This window comes from Mollisia scopiformis (assembly GCF_001500285.1).
Source record: "Mollisia scopiformis unplaced genomic scaffold LY89scaffold_30, whole genome shotgun sequence".
Taxonomy (NCBI): domain Eukaryota; kingdom Fungi; phylum Ascomycota; class Leotiomycetes; order Helotiales; family Mollisiaceae; genus Mollisia; species Mollisia scopiformis.
The window spans coordinates 736,326-751,916 of NW_017263610.1; the positions used below are offsets into that span (position 1 = coordinate 736,326).

At 47.2% G+C, this 15,591-nt stretch overlaps 7 protein-coding genes across 7 annotated transcripts; 4 read left to right on the plus strand and 3 right to left on the minus strand.

The window, feature by feature from the left end:
* The first annotated feature begins 1,667 nt into the window (after positions 1-1,667).
* On the plus strand, positions 1,668-2,234 carry LY89DRAFT_321421 (ribonuclease H-like protein). The gene has a single exon (XM_018206721.1). It carries the CDS (start codon positions 1,771-1,773, stop codon positions 2,113-2,115), a length of 345 nt encoding a protein of 114 aa, XP_018063542.1. The 5' UTR covers positions 1,668-1,770; the 3' UTR covers positions 2,116-2,234.
* Positions 2,235-2,677: 443 nt separating this feature from the next.
* On the minus strand, positions 2,678-4,969 carry LY89DRAFT_763906 (uncharacterized protein). The gene is made up of 7 exons (XM_018221614.1): positions 4,441-4,969; positions 4,296-4,380; positions 4,139-4,236; positions 4,066-4,090; positions 3,553-3,987; positions 3,099-3,492; positions 2,678-3,048 (listed from the first exon to the last, which is right to left on the minus strand). Exons 1-7 carry the CDS (start codon positions 4,761-4,763, stop codon positions 2,798-2,800), a joined length of 1,611 nt encoding a protein of 536 aa, XP_018063543.1. The 5' UTR covers positions 4,764-4,969; the 3' UTR covers positions 2,678-2,797.
* A 430-nt stretch (positions 4,970-5,399) lies between these two features.
* On the minus strand, positions 5,400-5,918 carry LY89DRAFT_598919 (uncharacterized protein; the record flags this gene model as incomplete). The annotated part of the gene is made up of 1 exon (XM_018210065.1): positions 5,400-5,918. One exon carries the CDS (start codon positions 5,916-5,918, stop codon positions 5,400-5,402), a length of 519 nt encoding a protein of 172 aa, XP_018063544.1.
* Positions 5,919-6,653: 735 nt separating this feature from the next.
* On the minus strand, positions 6,654-7,799 carry LY89DRAFT_763918 (alpha/beta-hydrolase; the record flags this gene model as incomplete). Its single annotated transcript, XM_018221615.1, has 1 exon — positions 6,654-7,799. A coding segment is annotated over one exon (1,146 nt), but the record flags the coding sequence as incomplete, so codon positions are not given.
* Positions 7,800-8,166: 367 nt separating this feature from the next.
* Positions 8,167-10,561, plus strand: LY89DRAFT_763921 (uncharacterized protein; the record flags this gene model as incomplete). Its single annotated transcript, XM_018221616.1, has 6 exons — positions 8,167-8,241; positions 8,274-8,683; positions 8,736-8,890; positions 9,012-9,375; positions 9,421-9,961; positions 10,016-10,561. 6 exons carry the CDS (start codon positions 8,167-8,169, stop codon positions 10,553-10,555), a joined length of 2,085 nt encoding a protein of 694 aa, XP_018063546.1. The 3' UTR covers positions 10,556-10,561.
* A 244-nt stretch (positions 10,562-10,805) lies between these two features.
* On the plus strand, positions 10,806-13,067 carry LY89DRAFT_711382 (acetyl-CoA synthetase-like protein; the record flags this gene model as incomplete). Its single annotated transcript, XM_018217898.1, has 3 exons — positions 10,806-11,773; positions 11,807-12,125; positions 13,055-13,067. Exons 1-3 carry the CDS (start codon positions 11,233-11,235, stop codon positions 13,065-13,067), a joined length of 873 nt encoding a protein of 290 aa, XP_018063547.1. The 5' UTR covers positions 10,806-11,232.
* Positions 13,068-13,134: 67 nt separating this feature from the next.
* On the plus strand, positions 13,135-15,532 carry LY89DRAFT_629065 (uncharacterized protein). The gene is made up of 4 exons (XM_018211194.1): positions 13,135-13,609; positions 13,664-14,594; positions 14,643-14,874; positions 14,922-15,532. The coding sequence occupies exons 1-4, from the start codon at positions 13,492-13,494 to the stop codon at positions 15,348-15,350; spliced, it is 1,710 nt and encodes a 569-aa protein (XP_018063548.1). The 5' UTR covers positions 13,135-13,491; the 3' UTR covers positions 15,351-15,532.
* The last annotated feature ends 59 nt before the right edge of the window (positions 15,533-15,591 follow it).

The window sequence follows — 15,591 nt, forward strand, 5'->3', positions numbered from 1 at the left end:
TGGTTTTGTGTACAAGTATATATCATGGGATGTTTAAACTTTGGGAAACGAATGAGAACACGTTCAACGGCAGGCATGGTACGGCGTTTATAGAGCAGGAGGCTGTTTATACCCCCTTAGACATGGCTTCAGTGCATCAGCCGCATTAGAGAGCTTGTAACATAGGAGGCTTGCAAGCGAAGGCTTCGAGCCAGTCTTGCGGAGAATACAACAGCGATGATCTGCTGAGATACATTGAGCTCTCTTTCCTCTTTCTCCATATGTGCACTGTGCCGCCTAAAAATCGTTTGATCAGTTCAATTAATGCTTACCCAAGTCTCTTTTTCAATTTGCCACTGGTGTAACACTCACTCGGTCTGCAACCTTGGAAACTACCTAGCTAAAGAAAATCCGGGCATAATGCACGCAGACCCGGATCAGCAGACATATCCCGAAAATCCAACTACAAAAATTCCCCCACCTTCCTTTTTATGACTTCATCCCGTGTTCCAAAAGAATTGAGGCGAAATCATGTCTGTGTGGGCAAATAATCCATTCCATGCTATTCCATTCGTCCTTTCCTCAACTCAGGGGTAAGGCCACCAAAACCGGGACGATCATCCGTCAGCCCTGCTTCCCCGAACCGAAGCCTGCATCATGAACATCACATCACATCACATCGTCCGTTTCCCCACGCCCACTTACTTGCCCACCAACCCAAATAAATAAATTCGTGCGCGGATGGATCGCCTCCTCCTCCGCGGATCATCCTCGAGAGGTGTAGCCGGTTCGCGCTGTTGACTCGTCGACCACTCGTTCGCGGTAAGGCGCTCGTTCAGCCTCGTGAGTCGTTGCCCCGCTTGCACGTACGTGTGCGTGCGTGCTCTCCGGTTTTCTTTGTTCGGCCTTTGCTGATTGTAGATCTTTCGAGTAGAGTCTTGCGAGGAACATTCGATCGAAGAACAAGAAGCATAAAGGCAGTCGCATCGTCGACTTTTTCGAGAGAGAACTTCTACTTCTGAAGAGCTGGAGATTCGGTCTAAGTCAAGCTTGGAAGATGTCGTCGTCTGCGGGCAAGAAACGCAAACTAGCGGGTGACGAGCAGAAGTTCTATGCTGTGAGGGCGGGGAAACAACCTGGTGTTTATCTAACGTGGAAGGAGTGCCAGGACAATACCACGGGGTTTAAGGGCGCGAGTTGTATGCATCTTCTTCCCATCTTCCCCTCTTCCCCTTTCTCGTGAAGGATATTTGCTAATAGAGTTGTGAAAAAAAGATAAATCCTTCCTCTCCCGCAAAGAAGCGCAAGATTTCGTCGACGGCAAGCCCACGGGGTCGAATGCGGGAGGCAAGTTCTACGGCGTGGCAGTCGGGCATAAACCAGGCGTGTACGAGGATTGGGCCATCGCGGCAGTGCAGATTAAGGATGTGAAGGGGCCGAAGTATAAGAAGTTTGATACGCGGGCGGAGGCGGAGGAGTTTGTTAGGAGTGGGGGGAAGGTTTCTGTTGCTGCGGCTGCGAAGGCGAAGAAGGGAAAGGAAGAGGTACATACGGAGGAGAAGGTGGTCAAGAAGGCCAAGGTAGCGTCGAGTAAGAGGAAGACGACTGTTTATACGGATGGGAGTTCGTTGGGGAATGGGCAGGAGGGATCGGTTGCTGGTGTGGGTGTCTGGTTTGGGGATTTGGATTCGAGGTGAGTTTCCCTTCTGTCTGCCTGTATACGTACATTCCTGTCGCTGGCGGTTCTGATGATTAATAAGTAGTAGGAATGTTTCTGAGCCCTTAGAAGGCATGCCTCAAACCAATAACCGTGCAGAATTAACGGGAATTCTGAGAGCGCTGGAGATTGCTCCGAAAGATCGGGATCTGGAGATCATTACTGATAGCAATTACTCTATCAATTGCGTCACGGTCTGGTATCAGAACTGGATGAAGAGGGATTGGAAAACCTCGACGGGCAAGGATGTCGAGAACCAGGATCTGATTAAAGATATCAGGACGAAGATCGAGGAGAGAGACGACCAGGATGTGGTGACGACCTTTACGTGGATCAAAGGCCATGCCAATGACCCTGGAAACGAAGCCGCTGATCGACTAGCGGTCGCTGGTGCTCGGCTTGGAAGGGCGAGGAAGTGATGGTATGAAAAAAGGGGTTATGGTACAGGATTTTGGGATTGGGTTATTATGTTTATGGTTGTATCATATTCCTGCTTCTTGTTATCTTCTCTGCTCGGGAGATGTGTTTAATACCCCCACTTGTCAAGAAGATTAGGCTCTTCAATGAGATTATGTCGGTTTATGTCTATACAATCGAGAGATTTACTGGTCAGGGCGTGCATAGAGGCTGTGTGATGGTAGATGATGTATATTGTGAATGTCCTCGACCGAAATGTATTGCACAGAGCTATTGACCCAGTGTGAGAATACAGCACAGAACAAGATTTTGCAAAAACCCCAGGAAGTGCTTCCGGCAGGAGACTTAGCAAGTAACACTATATTATCCGAGCAAGCTTTCTACGGTCTCCCTACTTCGGTGGTGAGGTTTGAGTTTTTTTTTATGGGGGGAGACGGAGGAGAGGGAGTTTGAGAAGGAGGGTTGATGTTGGGGTTTTGGAATTTTAGTGGGTGTCCCCAGAAATGAGAATGGGCCACGGCTGTACATACGTACAAGTTCTACCGAGACTTTCAAGTGATTCTTCGTTGGCAGGATGCTATAAATTCACTCTTCACAGGAATCAATTCCGATACTTGAGAGCTGAGATTTCCTGGCGCGTGGCATCTTGTTCTGTCGGCTTTTACCGAGTTTAACTTCTTAACATCATGCGTACTCAACTTCCACTGGCTCTCCATCCTTATCAGCCATTGCTTCTAAGTCGTTGATACTGTTTACTGATGTGGTAGGCGCTTCACCCCAGGCCGCGGCAGTCCTGAGGCCCACCTGCGGAAATGCAAGAGAAAGAACGCAGAAGACCACAACTGCGATAGCAATGTTGACGATGTAGCTCATCTGATACATCCTCGTCCAGCCGGTAGTAATGTGGCTTGATTTGACGTTAGATACGAAGCCGGCTGGAGACGAAAATTAGCATTGTTGCTAGTGTTGGGGCTGGGGAGCTCACGCATGGACCACACGATGCTGAGGGTGAAGGCAATTATGGCTCGCCAATTGACTCCGAATGTGTACCAATATATACCGTCTTGTTTGAATATATCGGGAACATTCCATTTGCGTCGATGTACCAGCCAGTAATCGGCAGCCAGTATGGCTGTGAGTGGCGACACGAAGACTGTGGCAGTTAGATTCTGTGAAAATAGATCGTTCGATGGGGAATACATTCCTCCGAAGGAACTTAAGACTTTCAGAAACGTTGTCGATTCTGTTACAAACCTCCATGGTTGTATTATGATGCCAATAATGCATAGAATGATAGATCCTCGGCGAGTGGTGATCCACCTAGGAAAAAGTCCCGCGCAGTCCATTCCGGCTGGGACAATCTTTCCCATTAGATTGTTCTGACAAACATAAGTGTTAGTGGAAATAGTCACTTAGATGCGCATTAGCCTCCTACTTACGATAATTAGAGAATAGAAAAGTGCAAGTCCAGCAAAGAAAGTTCCCGCTCTACATGCAGGACTATATTTGTCCTTCTGAAGCCAAAGTAAAAGTTGAAGTGGATTCCATTCAACAACATGGTTCTTGTTGTGAACGGCGTTTGTAGCAAGTATGCCCAGAATCGAAGTCACCGAGCCTAGAATAGGAGCACCCAGTAACAAAGGAACCGTAGGCGCATTCTTGGTTCTGCTGAATCGCGTCCAGTCTGACATACGACTTGAATATGCAGTTGCAGAGCCGGCAGATGTGGAGATACCGTAGAGCATACCGAAAGCTAGAGCAGTGGGCGAGAGAGCGAGGTCTGAGGTGAGGGATTTGCCGACTGATCCATTGTTGTCGTTGATGGCCCATCCGAAGAGACCAAAGAAGACGATTGCAACTCCGCAAGCAGCTGGCTAAACTAGATTACGAAACTTCGATGAATGAATAGGTAGTAGCACCAGGAATATTACGATGTATATTACAAAACCTACGAGCGCTTGAGTGGTGATACCAGCACTTTGAATTATGTTAGCCAACGACATGGAAGCTGGGGAGAGCGTTTACCTTTCAGGTAAGGTGTTCTTCAGTACTCTGAAGCTTGACGACATGGCACTGATAACAACAACAGCAGATAGGCCTCCAAAATAGGCATTGACTCCGAACTACTCTCACGCTACCAATCAGTTGGATGTTACATTCCATTAGAACTGTGGATACTCACAAATATGACGTTTTCGAAAACCAGCAGCATAACAGGGAGGTAAGAACCATAAAGTCCGAACGTGGTTCTGGCTAGAGCCGTAAATCTACAGTCACCTCAAGTGATCAGCAAAGGCATTTGCCGAGAACGAAGGAAAAGAACTTACCCTAAGTTCATATTTGACCCAGGATGACCACAAAGGTAAGCAAACAAGCCAACGAAAGTCCATGCAACGACAATGCAACATATTCCCTCCCCAACACTCAAGCCGAGAGCCAAAAGGTTACCTCCGAAAGCCCATGCGGTGACACTCATAGATGCAATAGCCCAAAAAGAGAAGTAGGACCAGATGTTGAAGCGGCGTTGCTCCACCGGGACAGGAAAAATGTCGAAATTTCCCCATTTGGACTGTAGTCCGTCAGGTATTTCTTGCTCGCCGTCATGTTTGACTTCGAGATAGCGAAGAGCGGATCTTATTACAGAAGCCATTATCTGCGAAGTACGAGTAATTGAGAATGGAGGGGACAGGTGCGAAGTGATGCTCTTTATCAGTCAAATTGAGAATAGAGTGTGGCTTGCCCAGTCAAAGGGAATGCGGGGTCGCCTTATAGAGCATGTGCTCACTGCAAAAGCATAGGTCTCAATCTTTTAGTCCATGTCAATATCCACCACTCAAGGATTGTCTTTGGGGGCGGTCACCCAGGAAATTGTCGTCGAAGCTCAACACAAAATGTTGGAGCGAGGAGGTTTACACGTGACTAATCAAATTTACGTACCTGCGAGACTAAGTGAAGCTCATTCGGCCCGTCGGACATGAACACGTCTACGTCTACGTCTCACTCGAGCATATTCGAGGCTATGCAATGTTGACTTTAGTCAAGGGTAATTCTGATTTGTTTGGTGTGGCCAAGATTCTCGACCTCAATCTGCAAGCCACCACCAGTCATATTACAGAGCCGATCAAAAACAGCAGGAACATACTGCACGGTAACATGATTGCAAGACCAATTTCAAATACAACTGAGTTGAGTAAATCTGTCTGAATTCGGAGGAGTGCAACGAAGTAATTATTGCTCTCAAGATTACTATCTGACAAGACTTTGTACAATAATCATGAAGAGAATCTCACAGACGGGATCCAATTTCTTTTACATGCTCGTAGCCAGTCTCGCCCTTAAAAACCTTTCCTCCAACCTCCAAAGGTAGAGCGTCCATCAAAATGAATAGCATTCTATTCCATGTTTTGCCACTGTTCCTCCACTGATGCAATGTTTGCCGCTGAACACATACATCTCCCCGCTTCAGAGTGACTACCTCACCAGAATCCAAGATCATATCCATCTCTCCCTCAATCACGACCCCGTAATCGAGACTCTGTGTGCGATGCATAGCCGAAACGGAACCAGGTGACCTGTCCACCATTCGCAAGACGGTACCATTTGGAAGAGAAAGTGAGAGGACTGTTTTTTCCTTCGCCAAGTCGTCGTCATTCTTGATGTCGATAGGCAAAGTGGAGGTGGTCCACATGACATTGTAGCGCACGATGTCATTGTCTATTTTCTTCCACTCGCCCTCGTCAACTTGTTGGACTATTGCTTTTCCTTCAGAATTATGGCCAGTGATGAAGCGCTGTGGCTTCCTCATTGTGTTGGTGTCTGTCATCGTGTTGGTCTTTACTTTGGTGCTCAGATGTTCGCGCGAGTCTCTTGAGTTTGAGACGGTAAGCTCGGTGGAAGGATCGAAGCTTTATGGAATTATGATTAGGAATGGCGTACGTCTTCTTGCATCTAGAGCAATAGCTAAGCACATAATGGGTTTTAGTATAAGCCATGGCTTCAGATTTCGATACGGGGTAGAGAAGGTAAACGGTAGGCCGTCGGCCCGAACGTGGCATGGTTTGCAAGTTGCAGATATGCGAAACTGCACCTACACAGTAATTAAAACTTGTGCTCTGGTCATTGCGTTGGATCCGTTCGACCGTGGGATGCGGGAAAACCCTTTGGTCGTACTTGGCAATCTCACAGTACTCTCACTTCGAAGATACTTAACCGACTAAGAAGAGACAGTCATTAAGCCCGTGACAGAGATAATCCTCTTCTATCATCGCTCTCTGTCACTTGGAGATTTTTCATACCCGACCCTCTCGAGGTTCTTTATTTGATGGTCTAATCTTAATTTTGATTATTGAGGGAGTTGCACTTTTGTCACCGGTTCGGCTAAGCGAGTGAAATAAGGGGCAGCTCTCTAAGCGAGTAGACAAAGGGGCAATTCAAAGCTGTGAAATCGTCATCAGATACCCCCTTACTTCTGCTGTACATGTCACAAAAACAGTTGACTAGGTAAGATAAGAATACTATATTGACCCGAAGACCATCCACATCAACCCAAGACATCGTCTAACCAGTCAAATTCAATAGCATGTAGGAGCATTGCATTACCCTTCTGGCAGTAAATCTCTGCTCCGTCTGTCTCGGTAGTGAGCCTCCACTTGTTCATTGGATTCGTCAATTTGTCGTAGAAAGCTTTCGCGATCTTAGTGTTCTCTTCTCCCTCAGCCGCAGCCTGGACAACCAAGAGCGGGCAAGTGATCCTATCCTCCAGACCGTAGAGGTTCATGGATTCCCAAATTTTCAGAAGTTTGTCGAGATCGTGGATGCCATTGACGAGACCGTATCTAGGCATATGCTCAAAGAGCAGCCATTCCTGAGCATGATTGTAATTGCCATTTGCGGCTGTCAAAGCTGACGTCCAATGACTAACTAGATTCATTATGGCAGGTACAAGTCCACTGACCACACAGGCGGCAATGCGCTTCTCGAAGGCAACTGCACGTGGGCCAAAGTAACCCCCCATACTATACGCAATCAAAGCAATCCTTGCCGGGTCGACTTCCGGTCTGGTCAAAGCATAATCTACCACTGCTGTGACGGGCACCTCCCAGTCGTAACGGTAGTGGAGAGAATTGTCGCGCATGTAAGTGCCGGTTTGACTAGGACGTTCGAAAATCAGTGCATTATAGCCTAGTCGCACGGCTGCTGCGCCCCCACCAGAGAAATATATCTGTTCTGAACTGCTATCAGCACCCATCTGTATGAGTACAGTGGGACGAGGCTTCGAATCCGAACCACCTCGTATGAAATAACCGAACAGAGAGCGACCCTCGAAGGGAATTGACAGAGTCTCGAAGGGAGGATCGAACAGCTTTCCGGCCTTTTGGAAGCAACCTGTATGCTTTTGATATATTTCCGGCTTTCGAGGGTCGCTGAGGAGCGTGAAAAAGAATGCTGCCTGGTAGTATGTTGTCGCTCGCAGGAAAGCTTCTCTAGCGCTAACTTTGTGGTTCCCTTTCAAGGCCTCTTCTCCGTATGCTTCGACTCGGCGGGCAGTGCTGACCCAGGCTTGGACCCAACTCTTTGAATCGCCATCCTTGATACGATGGGCGGTCTCGAAACATTCGCCTATCTCTGCTCCGGAATAGGTCGCGAGACCTATGAACTTGGCGATATTATAGTCAAAGTAGCCGTCTCTGAAGGCTACTTTGACTATAAGGAGAAAACTTCCCCTTCTCCGACTTCAACAACAGCATCAGAGGGTGACATTATCGAGTTCGAAGATTGTATGGTGCGAGAATGTGATGAGAAAAAATATTTGTGAGACCTCACGGCTCTGAATTAGATGCAAGAGGCCGCGGATATAAGTTCGTTGTTGGTATACGCGAGCTCGAGTCAAGGCCCTGCACCGGTCTTTAGGTACGTTCGGGCCGACATCAACAATAATAAGCAACAGCTCCCCCTGCCTTGTGCGATACACCGATCTTACTTACATGTTGTTATGCTAAGGACCGACGGCTTCATCGACGTTGTGCCGATTCTCCACGCTCCTGTTAACCAGCATGGCTACACTTGCGAGAACCGCTTGCCGTCGTTGTCGAGAGCAGAAGGTAGCCCATCAAGCTTATGGAATGGAGGTAAACACAAAGCTGACACTTGCCATCATTAGCTAAGATGTTCGCGGGAGCTCCCAAAGTGTGACAGGTGTTCAAGGCTCAACGCTGTGTGCAATTTCCCAGCACCGCCAGACCGTAAATTACTAGCTGCATCTCGTGCACAATCCAGGAAGAACCGAAATCGAGAACCATGTATCAATAGCAACGACCAAGAAAATCTGCTAGTGCCTTTATCAAGTCCTACATATGAAGAAGACAAGGACAGCTCCTTTGTTGTTGGTAAAACAGAGCCCAGCAAGGTTCTACAGATTTCGGTCCCTGTCCAAACTTTGCTTCAGGATGTCTACTTTAGCTGCATGTTTAATTCAACCTTGGTGTTTCACCGTCCTACATTTTCGAATGCACTGAAAACTGGATGCGTATCTCGACATGTTCTATTGGCCGTATATGCCTCCGCTACCATGTGATGGCCTCGAAATCTTAGTTAATACAGACACATATCTAACGGTGTGCAGATTTCTCCATCCAACATCATCCATTGCAATCAGAAATTCAAAGCTCCTCCAGCCCTTAGGTGATATTAGAAGCCTTGGGAGACAATGGGCGATTCAAGCTGGGAAAGAGGTCTTGCAAGACATCGACCAGTCTACATTCGAGAGCGCTCAAACATGTGAGATACTCACTCTTTACTGGTTCTCTGCGGGCGAGTCATAGCGCAATACAATGTTCTCTGGTGAGATAAGATATGTCAAAAGCTTGTGAAGTACTTGACTAATACGACCGTTACTTAGGCATTGCTTATAAGGTAGCTTGCACTTTAGGTCTAGACATCAACCAACCTTCTCTGCCGTCAACTTCGGCAAGCTCGATCACAGGAGCAATTCCACGCTGGCTAGATGCCGAGGTAGCAAGGCGTTGTTTTTGGGCAGTTTGGTTCACCCAACTTGTCAATTCGGATCACCGCCTGGTAGGAACATCTTATGACGACCAGATTATGAATCTGCCCCTCCCGCTCGGGGATGTCACTTCCACTGAAGATATTGAACATTCGTCTGTGACGCTCTCGGATATTCTCAATCAGCGCCCCAAACTGCCATTCAAGAAGCCAGCGAGCCCAAGTATCATGGCTGAGCTTATGGTACTGGTTTTGAACTGGTAAGATTTCCATTCTCACTTATAACCAAATCTGAACGACTACAGGGCCAAAATTCGCGATCTAGTTCGAACCGCAAACACCACTCCTGTCAAAGATTGGCTAGCCGACCTCTTCGAACTTGAAGGAAGACTATCTTCTTGGTTAGCAGCACTACCCGAAACCTTTCTATATTCGAAAAGAAAGCTTTACGAACAGCTGGTGGTCAACCAACAACCAGTCTATATCTTTGTCCATGCTCTCTACCACCAATGCCGGCTTGTCCTTCACATTTCTCTCGTACCACATTTCAGTGGATTGCATTTTCACAAGAAATTTCCAGTTGAAATAACCAGTCTCAGCGCTCGCATCGCGCTGAAGAGCGCTCAAGCAATTTCAGAGCTTGGTGCAGACTTGTTGGCCCTGGATTGGGATGCTGCTCAGATTCCTTCCTTTGTGGGCTATTGCTTCTATGTTTCTTCCTCGATCCAAATTACGTTGCTTGGTTCCAAAGATACGAGTCTAGCAGCATCTGCACGGACAAATTTGATATCTAATCTGAAACTCATTAACTCGATGAAAGTATATTGGAAAAATCTAGAGCGACTGGTAAGTGATGATTGCAGTCACTTGATGATTGGAGCGCAAAGTTAACGTTGACAGTGGGCTCGAGTCAACGTCCTTTACGAGGCTCAGATAGCTAGAGATCGTGCTCGCATAAACGAGGGACTGGAAGTCTCGCAAGACAGTCTGAGTGACCTCGACCGTCTAGCTAGTGAGAAACGCGACACGGGACAACTTGCAGAAGCACTTGCAGATTCTGTCATGGATTATACATTACGAAGACTGAAGCCCGACGTCAAGGTCGATAACGCTGCTGCTCAAGGACTTGATAAAGTGTCTTATCCCAATAACTTATCTAAGTTGATGGAAGAGAATTCGGGTCCAGTGGAGCAAATCTCCTCCACAGCTCAGGCCAGACTGGATGATCAAATCCCTCAGCCAAGACTCAATCAAGCAAGCAGTGGTGACGGCGATATACCTTACACTTCAATGTCTTGGGCTCAGATGAGTATTGCTTCAACCAGCACGCCTCTTTTGCAAAGCGATGATAGCTATGATTGGTGGAAGCTCGGCCTGGACGACCTACAACAGCCCATCCTCTCATATGATGAGCTTTTCAGCCTGGACTTCGGCGCATAGTGGGGAATACAAGATATGTAGTGTTGTAAATGTGTGAGGTCTGGGATACCGACGCTTATCTGCCATCTGTACAGTAAATCAAAGGTTCTTGAATGACTTGTGTGATTTTATCTTCTTCGTGAAGCCTGATTTCCGTAACATTACTTTGTCTAAACAGCTGAAAGACAATCGAGAGAAAAAACCTCACCAATATTAATTCCTACCAACAATTTTCACATCATGTAACCAAGATTCAAAATTTACTATATTTCTCCAGATTCCACGATTCATAAGTGAGAGCCAACATTTTCGGCTCAGAGGGCCAATCATTCGATATCCTTTCCTTAACCGATATGTCCGAGTTGACGATCTTCAATGTTGATGTCCGTTCGGTCCGATGCAAAAACTGTATGTGATTCGAGAGCTAACCTGCCCGCCTCGGCACGACGGACGACGTAGAAGATATTGACTTCGAGGTCAACTGCAAGGTTGTTGCCTCGAACCAAAGCTGTATTCTTGTCATAATTCTGTGCCGTGAATCCGCCGCAATCTTCGTCTACTCTTCGGGCACGACAGGACAGCCAAAATGCATCGTTCACTCGGTTGGAGGCATTGTATTGAGCGGGCACAAGGAATCCACTTTGCATCGCTGTGTCGATCATACGTCCACCCAGCTGCAGTTCACGACAACAGGATGGATGATGTACATGAGCTCCGTCCAATTGATGCTCATGGGAGCAAGATTGGTTCTATATGACGGCAGTCCCTTTACACCAGACCCGAAGAACTTCATTCGCCTCGTCGGGGAACAGAAAATCACCCATCTCGGCATCTCCCCTCGCTACATGCAAACGCTGCAAATGAATGGTATCAATCCTAAAGACGTTACGGATCTTAGCCATTTGAAGATCGTTACCAGCACTGGAATGGTATTATCAGATGCGCTCTTCGAATGGTTCTATGATTTTGGTTTCGCTCCCTCCACACAACTGTGTAATATCTCTGGAGGAACGGACATAGCAAGTGCCTTCGGGACCGCGAATCCCATCCTTCCTGTCTATGTTGGCGGCTGCCAATGTATATCACTCGGCATGGCAGCCGAGGTGTTTGATTCGACCATAGAAGGCGGGCAAGGAGTAAAGGGGGTTCCCGTCGAGGGTGGCGTCCCAGGAGAACTTGTCTGCACCAAGGCATTTCCCACCATGCCTGTCAAGCTCTGGGGAGCCAACAGCGCTGAGCGTTAATTCAGCAGCTATTTTGAGAAGTTCGAAGGATGTTGGACACATGGAGATTTCATCATGATTCATCCGCAGACCAGACAGGTCATCTTCTTGGGTCGAGCGGATGGAGTGTTGAATCCTAGTGGAGTCCGATTTGGGAGCGCAGACATCTACAGTGTGGTCGATGCCAATTTCTCGGATATCATTGCGGATAGCATTTGTGTAGGTCAGCGACGGCCCCAAGATAATGACGAAAGTGTGATGCTTTTCTTGTTGATGAAACCGGGGAAAGCTTTCACCCCTGATCTGGTGAGACGAGTGAGAGCAGCAATCAGGAAGGAGCATTCACCTAGGCATGTACCCAAATACGTGTTCGAGACACCCGAGATACTAGGAAGTGTGCAACTACTCAGTCATCCAGTCTAATCAGTTTCTAGAGCACGGTCAATGGGAAAAAAGTTGAGCTTCCAGTTAAGCAAATAGTGTCAGGTAAAATCATCAAACCTTCTGTAACACTGGCAAATCCACAGAGCTTGCAATATTATTATCAGTTCGCAAAGGATGAGGCCTTGGTGGTAGGACCTCGAGCTCGGCTGTGATCAGTCGTTGAGTCGAACTCCAACTTAGTTAGACGAAATATAGACTATATTGTTACCAACTGTGGCACAAAGAAGCATACAATTTAATCGAAAGAACGGCAGAACAGCTTGATTGGAGAAAAGTGTAGAATCTCAAAATTATATCAAAAAGCTCGACTCCCGCTTCAAACATTTAGAGGACCATTGTTGATAAGCCGTATCTCATGGCAATACTTCCGTTTTGGCTTTATCCTAGAATGTCCCGCCACTAGGGTAGATATTGGAATGCAAGCAGTGAAGCCATGTAGTGAAATATTCTGGAGATGGCAGATGATATATGACGGTTTCAGCGCAAAGAGATTAGCTGTGAAAAGCTGACAGAATTATTATGAACTCGATGTTTCGGGATCCTGATGGAAAATCCGAGTAAGCAATAAACTTCTCGAATGCTCGTTGCCAAACCTCTCAGGACCATGTATATCGGGGAGAGAAACCATGCTTTAAGATTGAGGCAGGCGATGGATAACTTAACGCTGCCTGTTGAATGCGTTGAGGTATACAACAGACAAGCTGATATGAGAGACACCAGTCATCACGAAGACTGATGAAGTGCGACTTACACGAATCTAGGACATCGAAAAGTACGTAGGTAATACCATCAAAATTTTGTTTGAAATGCTTGGCATGACGATGTTATGAACTGGTGGCAAATATTGGATTAGAGTGTACATTTAGTGAACGTTTAGCGCGTGACCCCCATATCGTAGCTCCCCTGCCGAGCACATGCCACTATCCGGATGCGCTGCCGATAACCAAGCATTTCTTTTCAAGCAAAACCTATCCACTCGACGATTCTGATTTTCCCCGTTGCCTTTCACGCTGCACGATTATCTTGATCGGGATTTGTGTTGGTATACAGCTTTCCACGTTGAAGACGGACTTCGTCCTCTCTAAACTCCTTTTACAAAGTGGCGGTCTTTTGTCATAAGCTTTTATCTAGGCCGCGATTTTTCAATGATTCAATAACAATCACTCAAAGTCCTCCCTACGCTCGACCACTGCTTGCATTGCACAGCAGATTGGATGATACAGGAGTTTCCTAGGGTATTATCCTCTTCTTCTAGAAGTCTTGCCTTGCGCAAGCTGAAGATTGCCCCTCATGCCCACTCTCGCAGTCACCAATTTCAACATCGTCTGCTCGGTCCTCGGAGGGTTTATCACTCTGTTTGGATTGGTCTCTTACCTCTGCAAAGAGAAGTTCTACCTCTCTGAAGCCTGTCAGTTTTCTCTTCCCTTACATTTCTTCATATGGGACTAATTGAGGCGCACAGTGATATCTCTCGTCGCAGGAGTTATATTCTCCCCACATGCCACCAACTTCGTGAAACCACTCGAATACACGGGGTCACAAGCGAATCTCGATTCCGTCACACTATACTTCTCTCGCCTCGTCCTTGGGGTTCAACTTGTTCTTGCTGGCGTACAACTCCCTTCTCGATACCTGCAGAAAGAATGGAAGCCTCTTTCCCTCCTCCTTGGCCCGATCATGACCACAATGTGGATAGCTAGCAGCCTGCTGGTGTGGGCAATGGTTCCAAACCTGTCGTTTCTGCATGCTCTGGCAGTAGGGGCTTGTGTTACGCCTACGGATCCTGTGCTCAGCAACTCTATTGTCAAGGGCAAGTTCGCAGACAAGAATGTGCCTAAGGATCTGCAAAAGATCATTGTCGCAGAGTCAGGAGCCAATGATGGTCTGGGATACCCATATCTGTTCCTCGCTCTATACTTGATAAAATACACCGGCGAAGGTGGGTTAGGACAAAGTGGAGGAGCCCAGAAGGCCATTGGGCTCTGGTTTGGAGAGACATGGGGATACACAATTATTCTCAGCGTTATCTACGGATTCGCTGTTGGCTGGATAGCAAAGGAGCTTCTTCACTGGGCTGAAGAGATGAAGTTTGTTGATCGAGAAAGTTTCTTGGTCTTTGCTATCACGCTGGCACTGTTCATTGTTGGCACATGTGGCATGATTGGAAGCGATGATGTCCTTGCCTGCTTCATTGCAGGAAATGCCTTTACTTGGGACGATTGGTTTCGTCTCGAGACATTGGACGATTCCTTACAGCCCACTATTGACATGTTGCTCAATTTGTCTGTTTTCATCTGGTTCGGGGCCATTTGTCCTTGGGCTATGTTTAGAGTCAACGATGTTATTCCTCTGTATAGGTTGTGCTTCCTCGGTATTCTCATTCTTCTTCTAAGGTATATACTTCCAATCCGTTCTCTTCGAAAATTCGCTAATAATTGTAGGCGTCTACCAATTGTGTTCGCCATGCACAAACTTATTCACCAAATCGAAGAGAAACGTCAAGCAATCTTCGTTGGCTTCTTCGGTCCGATTGGTGTATCTGCCATCTTCTATCTGTATATTAGCTTGGAATTCCTCAACGAAATCACCGTAGAAGGTGTTCAGAGAGCAGATGCCGCAAAGCTGGCAGAGGTAATCACGGTCGTCGTATGGTTCTTAGCGATTTGTAGCATCGTAAGTCAAACTCCTCCCAAGAAACCCCACCAAGCTCATCGATCTAGGTTGTCCACGGCCTCTCAATCCCGCTCGGAAAACTAGGTTTCTTCCTCCCAAGAACGCTTTCACGAAGATTCACATCCGAAAGAAACGAAGACCCAGATTCCTTCCAAGTCGGCACTCAACTTGGATCCACGAACGTCGCTGGCAACCGAAGACGCAGTAACAATGATCCTTCAAACCAATCCACACCCGTTGGATCTCGTTCCACGTCCCGAAGACCGATCTACAAGATTGGTGGATCGGTGATCCGGACTGGTAATCTTGGGGCTGTGAGTGCGGCTGCTACCACCGCAGCAGCTACACCTATTGATTTGGAGCCAGGACGGCCTTCAACTCCTGTTTTACCTGGTAGGACGATCAGATTCCCGGACGAGAGTCATGCTTCGAGCGAACAGGCAAAAGAATTTTCTGCTCCATCTTCTGGTGAATAGTATTTCGTTGGCCTCCTTCGGTCGTCGATACAGCGAGGTGTGGAATCGAAGAGTGGGATAGTGTATGAAAGGTACAGAGGTACATAGCTGATACATATATATCTGACTGTCGGCTTCTCCCCTGCTTACGATGCAGCTATATAGATAGATTGCATATCACACTACATTGCATATCACACTGCATTGCCTATCTCGCAGATGCCGGCTGCAGTTCCCATTATCTAATTTCCTGGTGCTGCTG